Source organism: Suncus etruscus, chromosome 4 (assembly GCF_024139225.1).
Source record: "Suncus etruscus isolate mSunEtr1 chromosome 4, mSunEtr1.pri.cur, whole genome shotgun sequence".
Classification (NCBI taxonomy): Eukaryota; Metazoa; Chordata; class Mammalia; order Eulipotyphla; family Soricidae; genus Suncus; species Suncus etruscus.
Window position 1 is genome coordinate 163,340,585 of NC_064851.1, and position 21,185 is coordinate 163,361,769.

A 21,185-nucleotide genomic window follows, 5' to 3' on the forward strand; every position below is an offset into this window, starting at 1 on the left:
ACCAAAGCAAACCAAACACAGAGGTTCTAGGTAAATCTCATTAATGAAACATGCATCAGATATAAATGAGATTATTACGGTTTTTATTTCACAATTAGCTATACTGCTTTCTGGTTTTGTGTATATTTTATATTCTATGGATATTAATAACAAGTCATATTTACAAAGCTTAAAATTAAAGTGTTACCAAGGAAAAGACACCAAGAAATGCATTTTTATTGCTGCATAGAATATAAATTCATCAAAGCTGTTGGAGCTATTTGATACTGTCTTAAACATTTTTAGTGTATGTAATTTAACATATATGTAAACAATGATATCACATGCATAGATATTTTTGTCATTACTCATAGCTACCAACTTGAACCCAATTAAGAAATACAAAAAAATAATAATGTAATTCAGGTTGATATAGATGTGTTTATTAGAATTCAAATATAACCACTTCAGATTTTTCCATTAAATTGAAAACAATTACAAAAATCATTTATTAACATAAAACCAAAAAATATCATTTTGCTTTGTCTTTGAGAATTTTTAGGGGGTTAGCAAACTGGTATTTGAATCAGAACATCATTCATATGAAACATAGACTCATCACTGAATTAATTTCCAGTCCCTGCTCTCAAGTATTTAAGGAACACATAGCTGAAGGCATATTATCCCAATTAATTCATAAAATAACCCAAGGAATCTGGTAAAATTATAACTCCATCTTTTCATATGCATGTTTAATATGGGTATTTAGAGATACAAGATCCATGAAGCAAAATAGGGATTTTTACGTTTTAGTACTGTTTTAAATATTCATTAAAATCCTTTTATTTTCTAAAAACAAAACAGGAACAATGTTCCCATCATGCAATATCACTTACACACATACCTTAATGGCCTTGAATCTTGACACATCATTATCTGCAAATCTCTGCAGAACATGTCTAGCAGAAAATCCAAATGTACATAATCCATGTAAAATGGGCTTGTCAAAACCTGGAAAAAGAGAGAATGTAGTTAGATAGAGGCGTTTTCATGTTGAAAAACCACAAATAGTTAACTCAGGGTTTAAAAAATTGTCTTTACATTTCCCTTACCATGACTTTTACTATTTTAAGGAGTGTCATCTCCTCTCTCCTCATCCTCTCCATTTCCCCTCCTATCCCTCTCTTCTCCTCTTTTTTTCCCTTTACCTCTCTCCTCCTTATCCCCTTCATATCTCTTTCTCCTCCTCTCTTTCTCCTTTCCTTTTCTTTCCCTTTCCCCCTCTCTTACAAAAAGAAATTTAAGGAGTAAGGAGGAAAAAAAAAAAACCTCCTGAGAGATAAGTGTGAAAGACAGAAAGAAAAACAAGAAAAGGAATGTGAAAGAATGGGAACTCAGCAATTTTTTTCTAATGCTTTACTGCTATATAAAGAATTATCTATATATTGCTATATCTACATTATTGCTACACATTATTGCATTATATACATTATTCTTATATACATTATTACATTATGTACATTATTGCTATATATTATTGCTATTCTCTACATTATTGCTATATAAAGAATTATCCGTCTGGCTTCGGTTGTAAACATGATATCAAACTTGGTGATTTCAGTCTCCACGTGGAGATGCTCCCTCTCTAGCCTTTCCATTTCTTGCCCCCTGCTCCGATGCCCTTGTCCTTCAGACTAACTACCCCCAACCCATGCTTCTATCCTTGGCCTTGCACTGGCAGGGGCTTCCCTCCCCCATACACTAAATTTCAAGTACAACATTTTCTCAATACCACATTCCTCCCTTTCCTTGTCATTGCCATAGTGCAATTAGGAAAGGCTGTTTTTCAAATGTTATTAAAATTGCCCCAATATGCAGCAATTTCTTTAAAGTACATTATATAAGTCGCTAAGCTAAAGCTGTCATTGGTATAGACCTTCAGATAGTCACTCACCTGCCATGCTCGCAAAGTTAGGGTCAATGTGCAAAGGATTCCAGTCTCCACTGAGGCGGTATAAAGCAGCCTGCAGATAAAGAAACAAAGAGGAACTCGTACTCAGTGCTTTCTTAGAATCCTTTACATGAAACACAGAGAAAATGCAATATGCATATCTACTTAAGTGTATGAGTCTGTACTTACTTGTACCTAACTGAGGCCCTGATGAAAAAAACTAACTTCTTATTAAAAAATTTTATTAAGGGGCCGGAGAGATAGCATGGAGGTAAGGCGTTTGCCTTTCATGCAGGAGGTCATCGGTTCAAATCCCGGCGTCCCATATGGTCCCCTGTGCCTGCCAGGAGCAATTTCTGAGCCTGGAGCCAGGAATAACCCCTGAGCACTGCCGGGTGTGACCCAAAAACCAAAAAAAAAAAAAAAGTTTTATTAAGTCACCATGAAATGACATAGTTATTAACGATTGTGTTTCAGGCATACAATGTTTCAACACCAATCACTTCACTCATGTTCACTTCCCACAATCCTGTTTGCCTCCTACTCACTCTACAAGAGGCACTTTTTTTTAATATAATTTTTATTTTGATCATAGTGGCTTACATATTGACAATATTTTAGGTACATATTTACATAAAATCAGGGGGGATTCCCATCACCAATTTGTCCTCCCTACACCTCCGTTTTTGTCCTACCTCCCATATCCTCTTCCCTCACCCCTAGGGTTGCTAGAATATGTGGTCCCCTCTGTATCTAGCCTACTACTTAGTAGTCTTGCACCTGTTTGGTCTTGGTGCCTCCCTTATTTCCCCCTCTAACTGGGAGGCAGGACTAGCTAGTTCAAGTTGCGTGGTTTTGTTTGAAGGAGAAAAAAATAATAAACTGGGGTAAGAGTCTAATACGCCGAAAATGGGCGGAATCCTTCTAGAGGCTCTCATCATCGATTTGAGAAACGAAGGAGAAAAAGAAGGTGAAACACTCCACCAGTACAAAAAGAAGTGTCAAATATCCAGTGAGGACTCCAACAACAACGATAAGCACCACAAAAAAAAAAAAAAAAAAAAAAGAGTGCCATGGTCTTGAAATAAGAAACATGGCATAGCACATAAAGAAAGAAAAGAAAGGAAGAGAAAAAAATAAGTATAACTGGGGACAACACTTTCAATAATCACACCCAAACAAAGAAATCGACCAAAAATAGATAGGTAAATAAAAATAATAATAATAATAATAAATGAAGATAAAAAATAATATATAAAAATAACCAAGGTTTTGTGCTTTTTGTTTTTTTGTTTTTTCCCTCCTGCCCTGACACAGTAAATATTGGGGTCATTCGAAAAGGAATTCACTTGGCCTAAGAGATATGGGGTTTCTCCGTCTTTGGAGTATATTGTCATGGGATTAACTATAGACTCTGTTCAGGATCATTTACTCTCCCAGTGGTGCTTTTGTGGTGTTTGGGAGAGAGGCACTTTTTTTTAAATGCCTTCATTGTGGAGAGTTAGGTAAATGTGTTTAAGCAGCCGTGGACAGGCATATTGTAAATATACTTCAGCCTTGCAAGATCGTTGTTCCCTGCCACCATCTCCTGATGGTGTCTCATATTATATTTATTAAATATTTTAGTACAACATTTACTTTAGAATATTTTTTTCTTGTTTTCCTCATCTAAAATCTATGCGTGTTTATGGTCAGGTGTGATGACTCTTTCTAACCAAAGGAAAAAATTAGCCATAAATCAAATGCTTTTTCAATACCTGCCACCAAATGTGGGTAAAGAGGAAATTGTCAAAGAATAAGACAAAGAGTTAAGAGTTAGGTCAGGGGCCCGGAGAGATAGCACAGCGGTGTTTGCCTTGCAAGCAGCCGATCCAGGACCAAAGGTGGTTGGTTCGAATCCCGGTGTCCCATATGGTCCCCCGTGCCTGCCAGGAGCTATTTCTGAGCAGACAGCCAGGAGTAACCCCTGAGCACCGCTGGGTGTGGCCCAAAAACCAAAAAAAAAAAAAATAAAATAAAAAGAGTTAGGTCAGGATATAACAGTATTACCACTACCTCAGAAGAAATTAAAGAATTCACTTTTCTTAATCACTGTGATAGCAAACTGAACCAAATTATTATATCATTTTTTCACTTAAAATAAGGAGAGCATCAGATCAAAGGAATAGAATTAAAAATCCAGAGATAAAAACTCAGCTAATCTTTTTAATTAGGAGTAAAAAGCATGAAGTGGAACAAGAAAAGTCTCTGCAGCAAATGGTGCTGGGTAAACTAGATGGCCACATACAAAAAAACAAAACAAAACAAAACAAAACAAAAAAAAAGACATTTAACTCAGAACTCTAACACTATGCACAAAAATCAAATCAAAATGCATTAAAGACTTCAATAACAAAGTCGAAACCATAAGATCTATAGAGAAAGATAAAGGAAGAAACTTTGTAAGATTGAAGTTAAAAGTATATTTAAGAATGAAATGTGGGGCCCAGAGAGATAGTACTGTGGCGTTTGCCTTGCAAGCAGCCAATCCAGGACCAAAGGTGGTTGGTTCAAATCCCGGTGTCCCATATGGTCCCCCGTGCCTGCCAGAAGCTATTTCTGAGCAGACAGCCAGGAGTCACCCCTGAGCAACACCGGGTGTGGCCCAAAAAAAAAAAAAAAAAAAGAATGAAATGCCTGGAGAGATAGCACAGCGGTGTTTGCCTTGCAAGCAGCCGATCCAGGACCAAAGGTGGTTGGTTCGAATCCCGGTGTCCCATATGGTCCCCCAGTGCCTGCCAGGAGCTATTTCTGAGCAGACAGCCAGGAGTAACCCCTGAGCAATGCCAGGTGTGCCCCCCCCCCAAAAAAATTAACGAAATGCCACTGATCATGCAAAAATATGGAAGGGAAAATGAACAAATGTAACTATATCTGTATTTCAAAGGAAACAATGACCAAAATACATACATAGCCCACAGATGAGGAAAATTATTTGCCCCCTGAATCATCTGATAAAGGATTAATATCAAAGGTATATATAAAGCACTAGTAGAACTCTATGAGGATAAAACATCCAACCCTATCAAAAAACTGTGAAGAAGAGATGAAGAGAAATAGCCAAAGAGCAAATAAAAATGATCTATATAACTAATCATCGATGAAATGTAAATCGAAGTAATAATGAGATATCACCTCACCCAAGAGAGATTGGCACACATCTAAAAGAACAATAATCAGTGTTTATGTGAATATGGAGGAAAGGGGACTCTCATTCACTACTGGTTGAAATGTTGATTGGTCCAGCATTTTGGAAGACAATATGGTCATTTCTCAAGAAACTAGGAATCAAGCTTCCATAATGACCTGGTGATTCTACTTCTTGGAATTGCCAAGGAGTCCAAAATGCAGAAAAGGCATCTGTACTCCTGTGTTCGCAACAATACTATTCACAATAGCCAAAACCTGGAAACCCAAGGGCTCAAAAAGAAATAATTAGATAAAGAAACTATAGCTAAAATACTGTTAGATAATGTGAAATATGAACTAGAGGGAACCACAACTGCTTATCTCCATTCTCCCCAAACAAGAGACTAGCATCTAATATCCATTTATCCTTTGGTATTTCTAAATTACTAGAGATAAATTCTCTCCTTCATGATTGTGAAAAAGTATAAAAGTATACTTGAAATGTCATACACTAAAGTATGCACTGAAGACAAAGAATATCTCCTAAAGAAATAAGAGCACATCTCAAGTAATATTGGTAGAGATTTAAAAAATTCACTTCCTTGAAAATTTTCTTTCTGGAAATGGCCAATTTTCTTCTTGGAAATTACTTCAACTTAAAGACAGAGGACAAACTGCATGCTGAAGTGTCTCTAAGACACTGTCACAGAGGGACAAACACATACCACTGACATACCATTGGTGGCTCACATATGAACATGGTGGCACCCATTACTCTCCAATGTGAAAGCTCTAATTATCCCTCCTTGCACATACATCCTGATCTGTCTCCCCAATTGGCATTTGTTCTTCTTTATCCCCTTCATCAGCAAGTCTATTGATCCTACAAAACCTCACTTCCTAGTATGCCCTCACTGAAGCCTATAGCAAGGTCTACATTATTCAGAGCCTTATATTGAATCAAAAAAATCAAACAGCCACTCCTTGAGTATCCAAGTGTCCTTTCAATCTCTGATGATGCATCAGGTTTCTTCCACTTGATCCCTCCCTCTTCTACCCACCATGCAGGTTAAAATAGCCTGTAATTGATGCTGCCTTTTTTTTTTTTTAATAAACAATGGCTTTGGAAAAAGTAGTTTGTAGTTTTTGCGACATTCTTTTATGATAGAAAATGTCAAGAATATGAGGGCCGGAGAGATAGCACAGCAGTAGGGCATTTGCCTTGCAAGCAGCCAACCCAGGACCAATGCTGGTTTGAATCCCCCAGCATCCCACATGGTTCTCCATGCCTGCCAGGAGCTATTTGTGAGCACAAAGTCAGGAGTAACCCCTGAGTGCTGCTAGGTATGGCCCAAAAAAACAAAAAATTGTCATATGATAGATGACACACACACACAAAAGAAATGTTAACTTAAAAAGTACTATGCTGAAGGTAACAAAACTTCCCATTCATCTCAAATAGCATCAAAGAAAGCAAATCTCCCTCCATACTGTGGTAAGAAATTCAAGTCTTGAAAACTACCGGTATTTTAGTTTTTTTATCTGCAGCAGATATATCATATCAGTAACCCAAGAATAATAACAGAGCAGCTGGATTTTCTGAACTATAAAAACACAAAGCCTTTTCTTTAGTGCCCTGATAAAAGTACTACGTAAAGTCTTAATTAAGCATAAATATGGATGTATTCCTAGAAAACTGATAAGAACCTGTAAGGGATAGGGGATGGGTGAAAAAATTTTAAAGGCAAAAGCTAATCTGATGAAAACAGCATTGTTTATATGCTTATATAGGAGGATAACAAAAATAAGTACCAACTTTGTAATTCTCTAGCTCATGAAATTTCTACTTGTCAGCACACTATAATTCTACATAGGTTCTTTTATTAAGCATAATAAAATTAGCGTCCCAAAACAAGTGAATTGTCAAATCATCAGCTGTCATAAAATACTCATTCCAAGCTGATGGCAAAAGTTTGCTATTCTGCCTGGTGGTCTCTTGGTCATCTTTAGGTCTCCCAAAACAAAATTGCTTTTCTCATAAAGTATTTCTTAAATAAATCTTTGCATGAGAACAGAAGCTGCTACAGAACAAAACATTTTATCTTTTCCACCAGAAAACAAAGCAGCCTTACCAGATTTGGGGCCCTTCTGAAACACTTAGTCTCTTCAAGTTAGCATAATAAAAAGTCTCAAAACCAAGTAACACAGCTTTTTGTGACCTATCTCTATCCCCAGGAAAGGCAGATTGAAAGTGTCTTTAGTTCTTTTAATCCTGCCATTTAAAGTAAAATTCTTCAAGGAAGTCCCCCAGTCTTCTTCAGCCTGTCCCTCACTGCATGGCCAACAAGGCATGCTGTGTTTCTGAACGAACTACTTACTAAAAAGCTTTCTTCTTTTTGGCTTTTACTATCCAGTGAAGACAAGATTAGCAATTTTAAAAATGTTTAAACTGTGTTATGAACAACCTTGTAAAGTAGTGTTTAAATAAAAAAAAGTTTAAGGAATTAAAAAAATAAAGGGCACAGTCAGTATGCTAGGACTCACAAAGTGACTGAGACATCACCTGAAAAAGATCAGGGAAGAGGACTTGAAGCATTTCCCAAAGTTATGGCCTTACCTGGTTGAGGGAGGTGGTGTCAGTAACCACAGCATCAGGGGGTCTGCTGGGGATGGCTGCAGAGGCCTAGAATCAGAAAGGCATTGTTTGCGTTTAACAAAGCCATTGTCACTCCTTTCACTTTATAAACAATCAGGTTTTATTAGATTTTTTTTTTGGTTTTGGGGCCACACCCCGCAGCGCTCAGGGGTTACTCTTGGCTAAGGGCTCAGAAATCACTCCTGGCTCGAGGGATCATATGGGACACCAAGGATCCAATCAAAGTCCATTGTACTTTTAGTAATAACTTTTTTGTGTTTTTTTTTTGTGTATGTGTGTGTGGTTTTTGTTGTTGTTGTTGTTGTTTTGGCTTTGGGATCACATCCGACAGCACTCAGGGGCTACTCCTGGCTCTATGCTCAGGGGACCATATGGGATGCTGGGATTCAAACCACTGTCCTCCTGCATGCAAGGCTGTGCTATCTCTCCAGCCTCCTTTTTTGTTTTTTAAATAACTTCTACTTACTGACTTTTTCTATTTCATTTTTGTTATAATTATTTCCTCTACTTCTTTTCAGGATGGTTGATTGCATATAGCTTTTAAAACGTATTTATGATATCTACTTTGAAATCTTCTTTAAGTCCACTCAGATAATTTCCATTGCTTGTTTTGTTTTGTTTTCCTGCCTCTAGATCAGTCTCCCCTATTTCCTTCTTTTGGTTTTAGGCATTAAAGCCTGGCTTTGCACCAGCAGTGCCAGAAATCAAACCTGAGGAATCAAACCTCTCCTGCATGCACAGTCTGTGCTCCGCTCCAGCCTTTTAAAACATCTTCCAAGCCCTTCTTTCCTCTTTCTTTCATGTTAAGGAGAGTCCATAAATGTAAAATTCCTTTTATTGGAGTAGTGCTACCATAGTAAAGAGCTGGTTGAGGAAGGGCTAGCAAGTAACCTGCACTCTAAGATAAGTGTGGCCGTCCTTAGGGAAAGAAAGAGGGGGGGGAAGAAAAGGAGAGAGAGAGAGAGAGAGAGAGAGAGAGAGAGAGAGAGAGAGAGAGAGAGAGAGAGAGAGAGAGAGAGAGAGAGAGAGAGAAAGGGGAGAGAGGAGAGAGAGGGGGAGAGAGAGAGTCAGTGGGTCCACTCAGGCACCTCAAGTGGGAAATCTGTCATGATGCATCAATTGAAGAAGGGCGTAGAGAACTTTAGCTCATATCCACTGATGCTCAGTGTTTTTACCAAGACAATGGTACCATTTTAATGGTAGAGCGTACCTCCAAGCAGCACTCAGAGGACCCAGAGACCACTCCCAGCAATACACAACAAATGCAATATGGTCACTGCTCAGAGGCTATCATGGCTATACTCAAGGTAAAGTGAAATGGGATTGCTGATATGGAGGCAGACAGTGCTAAGTACTATACCCTGAGTATGCAAGGCATGTGCTCTGGCCCTTTCAATTTTCTCCTAACTTCTTAAATAAATCTCTTTTTTTGTTTTGTTTTGTTTTAGGCCACACCCATTTGATGCTCAGCGGTTACTCCTGGCTAAGCACTCAGAAATTGCCCCTGGCTTGGGGGGACCATATGGGGCGCCAGGGGATAGAACTGCGGTCGCAATCTTTCCTTGGCTAGCGCCTGCAAGGCAGACACCTTACCTCTAGCGCCACCTCGCCAGCCCCAAATAAATCTCTCTTTATTTGTTTAAAAATCTTTATAACAAATTCCAGAGACTAAATACTTCTTTTGCAGTTTTTACCAGTTATGACTGTTTCAATGGTGAGAGAGTCCAGTGGTATCACACCCTCATTCCAATAAGAGTCTCTAGTACTGCTCTAGAAGTATTTTTTACAGCATGATTTTATTACCTCAAATAAATCAGAAGTAAAGGTTAGGCCAAATAAAAATATTTCATTTAAATTAGTGTAATAATAAAATAGATATTAATTTACTGAATTTAATTAAGATATAAGTTATAAAACACTTGCAATTTGAGAACTCGAGAACTCACAAAAAGTACTTAAATCATGAATTAAAGATTTTAATTTATACATGAGAAAATAAGAATATTCCATAATATCTCAAATATTTTACTTTGACTATAGTTTTTTTATTAAAATATGCATATAAAAACAACTTCAAATGCAAGAAGCATATTCTGACTCAGCAAATGAAGATTACTAAAGCTCTCCTCTATGACATGATATGGGTGGCTACCGTGTTTTCTGGCATATAAGACGACCCTTCAACCCATGACAAACTTCCTAAAAGTCTTAAAAGTAAGTTACTTCTTACAAGTAAGGGGGGGGGGGACAAAATCACTTGACCCTGAAGCTGGAATAAGTTTCAGCTTGCCATATACCGACATATAAAACGACTCCCGACTTTTAGGTAGTTTTTCATGGGTTGAAGGGTTGCTCCTAAGTTACCTTGGCTTTATCTGATGTTCGTTTTCCACCAACTCCTCCAGCTCCAACAAGGAAGAGAGAAAATTGATTGTAACAAACAAGATCCTTATCAGAATAAGCATAGACTGAAAAATAAAAGAAAGGGGGGTGGGGAGAAGTCATTATAAGAAGACACAGTAGTTATCAGTTTATTATCAACAATCTCTTTAAATAAATTCATAAGCAAAATTCAGCTCTGAGAGATTTCCTAATTTAAAGTTAACCCAGTTTAGATTATCAAGCACAGGTGTGGGGAGCCTAGCTGATAAACCTAGAACATAAAGACACCTCAGTAATTCCTAATCTGGTCACCCACGTGACCAAAGGCGCCCATGCCTTGAGGACAAAGGAAATAGACAAATAAAGTAATTCAGAGCAGCCCAATATATCCAGACAGAAAGAAAGATATAGAGCAACTTGCCTTTGTGTTAGCAAACATTATTAAGATTACAGCTGAGGTTCTATTTATACTTGTTGAGTATAATTTATAGAACTCTGTTTGAATCTTATGCCTTTTAGTAAAACGTGCTCAGGTCTACCTCTTTGCCCCTCCCTATTATCTGCCCCAGTTTATGCTAATGAATGCTTGTAACTGTGATTGGTGTAAAACTTGTAACACCTTCTGATGTATCTCAGCCCTTAAAAGCTGATCCCCCAACAATAAACTTCCCTTTTTGAACAGCATGCGTTGTCTTGAAGGCTTCTCTTACTAATTTCTCTAGTTCTTCTTTACAGGTCGGTTCTGCTCGAGTGAACCCACTAATAACTAGCAACCTTCATTTCCACACCCCCGCGGGTCGGGGGTCTCCCAGGAAAGTTGCACACAGGTGGGGTGGGGGAGGAGATTTGGGACATTGGTGATGGGAATGTTGCACTGGTGAAGGTGGGTGTTCTTTATATGACTGAAATCCAACTACAATCATATTTGTAATTAAGGTGTTTAAATAAAGATATTAAAAAGGGCCGGAGAGATAGCATGGAGGTAAGGCGTTTGCCTTTCATGCAGGAGGTCATTGGTTCGAATCCCGGCGCCCCATATGGTCCCCCGTGCCTGCCAGGAGCAATTTCTGAGCCTGGAGCCAGGAATAACCCCTGAGCACTGCCGGGTGTGACCCAAAAAACACACACACACACACAAAAAAGATACTAAAAAGATGAAAAAAAGATCATCAAACATTCATCACCTCTCTCTAGAAAATAAAGAGGGTCTTCAATAATCCTTTGTTGAATCTCGTAGTGCAATGGGGCCTTACACCCTGAACATTGATATAATGACCTGGCACAGGCCTCAGAAGAATGGGCATCCTCCTTTCACCCCTGAACCAGGGAAGCTATCTACGAAACATCCAAGATTTTTTATAACACCTGGAAGCAATCCTCTACCAGGAAAGACACTACCACGGCTCTGACATTGACCTGCTCAAAAGAGACTTCCCTTAACACTATGAAGACTTGACAACAACAACGACCTGCTTACAGAACAAGGTTCTCTGCATTGCCCTTTAATTGTGAGGTGAAACTAGAGGACGCTCTGCATCATCCTGACTGCAATATAGGATATGCAGATTCCAGAATCTTCAATACAGAAACATGATACCAACAACACAGACTATGTGAAAAATAAAAGTGTATTGGCATTACAGACAATGACCTGGATTGGACAAACTAGTTTGCCTGGAGCCTAGAGTTGGTCTTATGCCAGGAAACTTCAGGGGTAGGGTCTTCTTGTATTTAGGCCAAGGCTTTTCCTTTCCATGTCCCTCATATTTTGGTTGGCCTATGCAAACAATAATTGCCACTCAAACACCGTTTTTATTGTGCTCCTTTCACTCTAATCCTTAAGAAAAACAACCCACTTAAACTTTTGAGGTTAACTTAAACTAATATGCATGTGCATGGAAATGTAAAAAAGTACTTTACCTTCAATGTTTAAGGAGTTACATAAGTTTTATGTCTTTAGATTGCTTTGTGTGCTGCTAAGAAATATTCTGTACTACAATCTGGGGACTTGAGGGACAAAGTAATTGTACATGAGTTCTGTTTTATTTTTCTTAATGTTCTTTGGCTGAAAGTTCAAAGTTAAGATATCAGCAATGGGACTACTGATAATTGTTTATGGGTGATTGTCCTTCCACTGTAAGTTTACCTTGTGTCCTCTTTCTTTGCATCTTTGTTCTCATAATTAAAAATTAAAAATTAAAAAAAATAATTTGTTGACTAGGAAATAGCAATTTTTAACATTTTAAGACTTCCTCCTACACCCAAAATATCTTTCACATTTCTATTCTCTGTTTTTCAAATATTTCATAAACTCCCAGTCTCAAAACTTCCAAGTACACTGCCAAAAAAATCAAGAAAAGCATAGAAAGTCTTGAGAGAAAATAAGCTGGAATGTCAGTAGAAGGTTCCCAAGAGCAGGATTACAGCTGTTCTGCTAATCCATTATATTCTCAGATATAAAATAGTAGTTGTTACATAAAAGTACCTAATAAATAGCTATCAAATTAATGAATCAAGTAATAAGGGGGTGAGAAACAGTACAGGGGTTTAAAATGTTGCTTTGCAATTTAGTTGAATATATATGGCACCAGGCAGGGCTGAGCACCAGAGTGACCCAAATCAAAAAATGAAAATTAAATGAGCAAATTAACAAATACAACTCATAAATAAATGTAAGACAGCCATCCCTTTTTCTACAGATTACTAGAGTGAATACTAACTCTATTTCTTGTACTAAAAAACTAAGAATAGAAACTTGAATTGCACAGTAAAAAAAAACAAAAACAAAAAATAACTAGAACAAAAAGAAAGGCATGGCAATTTTATATTTAAAACAATATTTGTATCTTTATAACACAGAAAGCTGGACTCCTAATAAAATTTGTACTTCATCTAAAAATTTTTATATACTATGAAAAATTACTAAGTTACAGTTAAGTAAATTCAGTGAATCCCCCCCCCCCAAAAAAAAGGACAAATTAAAGCTGAGATAACTGTGCAACTTTTCTTTGCTCTGTTACATTTGTGGAGAAAACCAAAGTAAACTGGAAAAATTAGAATCTAGAATGACAATAAAACACAAAAATCTAGAAGAGGGGAAAGAGAAAAAAGAAAACATCCAAGCAATGTTGTGGGATATTGAACAGCATCAAAAAATGTTCTCAAATAAAACAAGATTAAAATGGAAAATTCAGCATGATTTCTATGTTAATGTTCTCTAATGAACAAAAGTGATAAAGCCAACATAGCTGATATTCAATTTGCCACTGTTGTTTCTAAAATTCAGACAATACATTATTTCTTTTTTTGTTATATTTTAAAATTATAAGCAATGTACCTTTAGCATATGCTTACTTATTAGATCACCATTTATTAAACTTCATGTATCCCTTTCCACTCTAAATAAAATATTGCTCTGGTGTTTAAATCACATTAGGAGTTCAACAAGTTTCAATGTATAAGAATAGAAGCCAAGCTCTTAGTTATAATTATGATTCAGTGTAAGAGTCAGATCCCAAAGATTTGGATCACGCTACAATCTACACTGCTGAACAAGTGTTGCCTAATTATCAGATGAGACTTTCTACATATTCCTGCCTGCCCAAAATACATTCAATCCCACATAAGTTGTTCCCCTCTATTGTTCTCTGTTCTAGCTTTGGTTATGTTGATTCAAATTCCCTCACACACACCCCATTCTAATCCTGCCACCATTAATGTTTTTAAATATTTTTTATTTCTTTTTAAACACTGCAATTACAAACATGATTGTACTTTGGTTTCAGTCAAACGAAGATCCCCCTTCACCAGTGTAACATTCCCACCTCCAATGCCCCCAATCTCTCTCGTCCCCCACCCAATGCCTGTATTCAAGACAGGCATTCTACTCTGGTACTCATTAACATTGTCATGGTAGTTGTTTGTGTAGTTATTTTTCTAACTTTACTCACCACTGCTTTTGGTAACCTTCATAGCATGAGTTGGTCCTTCTGGACCTCATCTCTGGGGATTATAACAATAATGTATTTTATTTTTCTTAAAAGCCATAGATCAGTGAGATTATTCTGTCTCTTTCCCTCTGGCTTATTTCACTCAGCATAATGGTTTTCAATTACATCCATGTATAGGAAAATTACATGACTTCATCTCTCCTGATGGCTGCATAATATTGGATTGTGTAAATGTACCATTTTCTTTAGCCATTCATCTGTTAAAGGACATCTTAGTTATTTCGAGAGTCTGGCTATTGTAAATAGCGCTGCAACGAATATAGGAGAGAGGAAGGGATTTTTTTTATTATGTTCTTGTGTTTCTAGGGTATATCCACAGGCTAGATCATATGGGAGCTCAATTTCCAGTTTTTTGAGGAATGTCCATACTGTTTTCCATAAAGGCTGAACTAGATGCCATTCTCACCATCAATAAATGAGAGTTCCTTTCTCCCCATACCCCTGCCAGCACTAATTGTTCTTTTCTTTGTGATGTATGCCAGTCTCTGTGGCATGAGATGGTACCTCATTGTAGTTCTGATTTGCATCTCCCTGATGTGATGTGGAGCATTTATTCCATGTGGCTTTTGGCCATTTGTATTTCTTCTTTGAGGAAGTGTCTGTTCATTTCTTCTCCCAATTTTTTAACAGGGTCAAATGTTTTTCTCTGTTAAATTCTGTCAGTACCCTGTATATTTTCAATATTAGCCCCTTGTCTGATTGGGTATATAGTTTCTCCCATTCTGTGGGTGGCTTTTGTATCCTAGGAATATCCTATTTTCTTTGATGTACAGAAGCTTCTCAGTTTAATATAGTCCTATCTACTTATCTCTTCCACTTGTTTGAACAGTACTCTTTCCTCCTTAAAGATGCCATTAGTCTCAATGTCATGGAGTGTTTTACATGTGTTGTTCTATATACCTTATGGTTTCAGGCATGATAACAAGGTCTTTAACCCATTTATATTTGACCTTTGTACATGGTGTTAGAAGGAGGTCTGAGTTTGCTTTTTTGCAAGTGGCTGACCAGTTGTGCCAACATCATTTGTTGAAGAGGCTTCCCTTGCCGCATTTTGGATTTCTTGCCCCTTATTCAAAGATTAATTGATTGTATGCCTGGGGAACATTCTCTGAATACTCAAGTTGATTCCAATGATCTGAGGGCCTGCCTTTATTCTAGTACCATGCTGTTTTAATGTCTATAGCTTTGTAATAGTTTAAAATTGGGGAAAGTGACAACCCATCCCATATTCTTTTTCCCAAGGGTTGCTCTAGCAATTCTCAGGTATTTATTGTTCCAAATAAATTTCAGGATGTGTTTGATCCACCTCTTTGAAGAGAGTCATGGGTATCTTTAGAGGGATCACATTAAATCTGTACAATGCTTTGGGGAGTATTGCCATTTTAACGATGTTAATCCTGCGAATGCATGAGCAGGGAATGTGTCTCCATTTCCTTGTGTCCTCTTTTACTTCTTGAAGCAGAATTTTGTAGTTTGCTTTGTATCGGTCCTTCATATATTTAGTTAAGTTGACTCCAAAATATTTGAGATTGTGTGACACTAATATGAATGGGATTTTTTTTAATGTCCATTTCTTATCTATCATTATTAGTGTATAAGAAGGCCATTGACTTATACATGTTAATTTTGTAGCCTGCCACTTTGTTATATGAATATATTGTTTTTAGAAGCTTTTTGGTAGTCTTTAGGACAGGGGTCTCAAACTCACGACCCGCGGGCCGTTTGTGGCCCTCCGTACAACATTTTGTGGGCTGCAGCCAGCCATGAAATATCGCAGTATTTGCGATTATTCGCTTACCAAATTATCACAATAAAAATCGCATTAGTAGGAAAAAAATCACATTAAACATTCGCATACCCCGAGCAGCTCCGTTCGGGGTATGCAAATGATTAATGCAATTCTTTTTCTTACTAATGCGATTTTTATTGTGAATATTCGGTAAGCGAATAATCACAAATACTTTGCACCTAGCACAGACTTCATTTCCGCTACTCCTGCCCGCTGTCCCTTGCATTATCGGAGGCCTATGGTAGAGTTTATTATAGAATCAGATTTTGTCATACCTTCATCATGACTTCATCAAAGCCTGCAGTGAAGAGAAAGATTGATGACGAGCAGAGACAATTTCAGGAAAAGTGGGAGACGCAGTATTTCTTTGTTGAGCACAGGGGCATCCCCACATGTCTTACTTGCTCAGAGAAAGTTGCAGTGCACAAGGAATACAACTTGAAACACCATTATTCAACTACACATGCTGAGGAATGTGCAGAATATCAAGGAAATGAGAGAGCTACGTGGGTTGCCAGTCTTAAAGCATGTCTAATGAGGCAAAAATATTTCTTCAAGAAAGCAACCAGAGAATGTTGCATCAGTCGAAGCTAGTTCCATGGTTAGTGAGATGATTGCTAAGGCAGGGAACCCATTCACAGAAGGAGAGTTTGTTAAAAAAAAAAAAATGCATGTTACAGGCTACAAGTATTATCTGTACGGAAAAGAAAGGTCAGTTTAGCAAAAACAGCCTTTCTGCCAACACTGTGGCAGAGCGCATTTCTGACATGTCAAGTGACATTTATCATCAACTGTGTGAGAAAGCCAAATGTTTTGATGCATACTCAGTTGCTCTTGACGAGGGCACAAATATAACAGACACTGCGCAGCTCACAATTTATGTCCGTGGTGCTGATTGCAATTTTGAATTGACAGAGGAGCTGCTCACAATAATTCCAATGCATGGCCAGACCACCACTAATGACATATTTCGGCATCTGTGTGATGCCATTGAGAATGCAGGTTTGCCATGGAAGAGGTTTGTGGAATAATAACCAATGGAGCGCCATCAATGACAGGGAGGAAAAATGGACAGTGGCACTTGCTCAAAAAATACTTGAAAAGGAGGGTGTAGAGAAGGCCATTGCTCTTCACTGCATTATCCATCAGCAGGCCCTTTGCAGTAAATGCCTGCCATGTGACAATGTGATGTCTGTTGTTGTGAAATGCATCAACCAAATCAGATCCAGGGGCTTAAAGCACAGGAGGTTCCGTGCTTTTTTAGAGGAAATGGAGTTAGAATATGGAGATGTGCTCCATTTCACCTACGTATGTTGGCTCAGCAGGGGAAATGTCCTGAAAAGATTTTTTAAGTTGAGAGAAGAAGTGAAAGCCTTCATGGAGAAGGATGGGAATGCTGTTGCTAAGTTGAGTGATCACAAATGGCTCATGGACTTAGCTTTTCTTGTTGACATCATACATACCATATTTTCTGGTGTATAAGATGACTTTTGAAACAAAAAAAAAGTCAAACGAAAATCGGGGGTCGTCTTATATGCCAAGTATTTTCCGAAAAAGTTTTCAATATGCCACTAAACGAACATTGTCTGAATATTGCCACAAAATGAATTTTCCAACTCGATCCTGCACCAATCACTGCAAGGCTGCTCGAACCGCCTCTCTAACTCAGTCAATCCAAGAAGGCTTTTTATGCATGCAAATTAGACAATGTTCTGGACCTGAATTTATACTGTAAAAAGCCTGCTCAGATTGGCCAGAGTCAGAGAGGAAGTCTATTACAGTATAACCTTTGAACCTTTGCTTGTTGTGATTGGCTCACTGTGCTACATGAGCATAGAAACACATGCAGCACAGGAACATTCTGTCTCATACAGCGAATATAGGTCTAAACCTATGTTTTAACTGCAAAATTAGGGGGTCGTCTTATACGCCCGGTCATCTTATACACCAGAAAATACGGTAAGCTGAATGTACTAAACAAGACTTTACAAGGCCCGAGGCTGCTTATCAGTACTGCCTATGACAACGTGAAAGCATTCTCCACAAAACTTGTGTTATGGAAATCCCAGCTCTCTCAGACAAACCTTTGCCATTTCCCAGCATGCAAGGAACTCATGGATGCAGGCATACCATTCAGTGGTGAGAAATATGTTGATGCTATTTTTAAGCTAGAGAAGGAATTTGATCACAGAGTTGCAGACTTCAAAAAGCAGAGCTACGGGGGCTGGGCGGTAGCGCTAGAGGTAAGGTGCCTGCCTTGCCTGCGCTAGCCTTGGACGGACCAAGGTTCGATCCCCCGGTTTCCCATATGGTCCCCCAAGCCAGGAGCAACTTCTAAGCGCATAGCCAGAAGTAACTCCTGAGTGTTACCAGGTGTGGCCCAAAAACCCAAAAAAAAAGAAAAAAAGAAAAAAAAAGCAGAGCTACTTTCCAAATTTTTGTGGACCTCTTTTCTTTTGATGTGCAAGATGCCCCTCCTGTGCTTCAAATGGAGCTCACTGACTTGCAATGCAACTCTGATCTCAAGGCCAAGTTCAGAGAGATGAGTGGAAAAGCAGACATGCATGAGCAATTTTTTGAGAGAATTGCCCCCCAGCTTCCCTGAGCTTTCCCGAATGTTCAAGCACACCATGTGCCTTTTTGGGAGCACATACTTGTGTGGAAAGTTATTCTCCACATTGAACTTCAATAAGTCAAAATATAGGTCTAGACTTAATGATGATCATCTTCAAGCCATAATGAGGGTCTTAAATGCTTCCTCTCTAAAACCAAATGTGGTTCAGATTTGTGAGAAGCGCTGTCATGTCTCTGGCAGCAAGGAATAGGCAAAAGATGCCATGTTCAGAAGAACTGTTTATGATCTTCACTCAATGTTCTATTCATGTTCAGAAGAAATAATTAAAACTGTTAATAATGACGTTTGAGGACTTTTTTGTGAAATCCCTTATGCAGCCCTGCCTCACCCCGACTTTGCCTCCTGCGGCCCCCAGGTAAATTGAGTTTGAGACCCCTGCTTTAGGGTTTTCTAATTGTAGTATATCATCTGCAAACAGTGAGAGCTTGGCTTTTTCCTTTCCTATTTGGATGCCCTTGATATCATTTTCTTGCCTAATCACTGGGGCAAGAACTTAAACACTATGTTGAATAGGAGTGGTGAGAGCAGGCAGCCCTGTCTTGTACCAGATTTCAGTGGAAAGACTTTTAGTTTATCTCTGTAAGAATAATATTTGCCATTGGCTTGTGGTAAATTGGCTTGAATATATTAAGTAAAGTTCCTTGCATTCCCATTTTGATGAGAGTTTTATCAAGAATGGGTGTTGGACCTTATCAAATGCTTTCTCTGCATCTATTGATATATCATATGGTTTTTCTTTTTCTTTTTGTTGTTATGGTATATTATATTGAATGATTTACATATGTTAAACCACCTTTTCATTCCTGAAATGAAACCTCCTTAGTCACAGTTTATTACCTTCTTGATAAGGCATTGGATCCTATTTGCTAGAATTTTGTTGATAATCTTTGTATCTGTGTTCATCAGGGATATTGGCTTGTAGTTTTCTTTTTTTGCAGCATCTCTGTCTGGTTTTGTATCAAAGTGATATTAGCTTCATAAAAACTTTTTGGGAGTGTTCCTGATTTTTCAATTTCATTAAAAAAGTCAGAAAAAGATTGGTAGTAGTTCCTCTAGAAAGGTAGGAAAGAATTCATTAGTAAATCCAACTGGACCTGAGCTTTTCTTTTGGGGAAGACTTTTTATGATCATTTTAATTTCCTCAGTAATGATGGGTCTGTTTAGATATGCTAGATCATCGTCGTTTAACTGTGGAAGATAGTCCAAGAATTTATTCATTTCTTCCACATTCTCATGTATTTTGGCATAGAGTTTCTCAAAGCAGTTTCTGATTACCCTTTGAATCTCTTCAGTATTTGAAGTGATCGCCTCCTTTTCATTTCTAATCCAATTTATTAAGTTTCTCTCTCTACATTCAGAAATCGCTCCTGGCAGGCTCAGGGAACCATTTGGGATGCCAGGATTTGAACCACCATCCTTCTGCATGCAAGGCAAAGGCCCTACCTCCATGCTATCTCTCCAGCCCCACTTCAGCTTTTTTGTTTTGGTTTTGGTTTTGGTTTTGGTTTTTTGGCCACATCCGTTCGATGCTCAGGGGTTACTCCTGGCTAAGCGCTCATAAATTGCCCCTGGCTTGGGGGGATTGAACCGCAGTCCTGATCCTTGGCTAGCGCTTGCAAGGCAGACACCTTACCTCTAGCGCCACCTCGCCGGCCCCCATTTCAGCTTTTTTAAGAAAGTTGTTTGAGGGCCCGGAGAGATAGCACAGGGCGTTTGCCTTGCAAGTAGCCGATCCAGGACCAAAGGTGGTTGGTTCAAATCCCGGTGTCCCATATGGTCCCCCGTGCCTGCCAGGAGCTATTTCTGAGCAGACAGCCAGAAGTAACCCCTGAGCACTACCGGGTGTGACCCAAAAAAAAAAAAAAAAAAGAAAGTTGTTTGCCAAGTGGAAGGAGAGATCAACAGATGGGAATACATTAAACTGAGAAGCTTCTGCACCTCAAAAGAAATAGTGCCCAGGATACAAGAGTCACCCACCGAGTGGGAGAAACTAGTCACCCAACACCCATCAGAAAAGGGGCTAATATCCAAAATATACAGGGCACTCACAGAACTTTACAAGAAAAAACATCTAATCTCATCAAAAAATGGGGAGAAGAAATGAACACACTTTGATAAAAAAAGAAATACAAATGACCAAAAGGCACATGAAAAAATGCTCCTCATCACTAATCATCAGGGAGATGCAAATCAAAACAATGATGAGATACCACCTCACACCACAGAGATTGGCGCACACCACAAAGAATGAGAACAATCAGTGCTGGCGGGGATGTGGAGAGAAAGGAACTCTTATCCACTGCTGGTGGGAATGCCATCTAGTCCAACCTCTATGAAAAGCAATATCCTCCAAAATCTGGAAATTGAGCTCCCATTTGACCCAGCTATTCCACTCCTAGGGATATACCCTAAGAACACAAGAATACAATACAAAAAACCCCTTCCTCACACCTATATTTATTGCAGCACTATTCACAATAGCCAGGCTCTGGAAACAACCAAGATGCCCTTCAACAGATGAATGGCTAAAGAAACTGTGGCACATATACACAATGGAATATTATGCAGCCGTCAGAAGAGATGAAGTCATGAAATTTTCCTATACATGGATGTTC

The 21,185-nt window shown here is 38.4% G+C and overlaps 1 protein-coding gene across 1 annotated transcript in view; it reads right to left on the reverse strand.

The window, feature by feature from the left end:
• The window catches only part of HSD17B4 (hydroxysteroid 17-beta dehydrogenase 4), a 77,968-nt gene that overhangs the window by 12,051 nt on the left and 44,732 nt on the right, over positions 1-21,185 (reverse strand). The window contains exons 16-19 of the mRNA XM_049771390.1: positions 10,119-10,222; positions 7,716-7,781; positions 1,934-2,003; positions 884-990 (exon numbers count right to left, since the gene is read on the reverse strand). Coding sequence (XP_049627347.1) covers positions 884-990; positions 1,934-2,003; positions 7,716-7,781; positions 10,119-10,222 — 347 coding nt within the window. The remainder of the gene's footprint in view (positions 1-883; positions 991-1,933; positions 2,004-7,715; positions 7,782-10,118; positions 10,223-21,185) is intronic.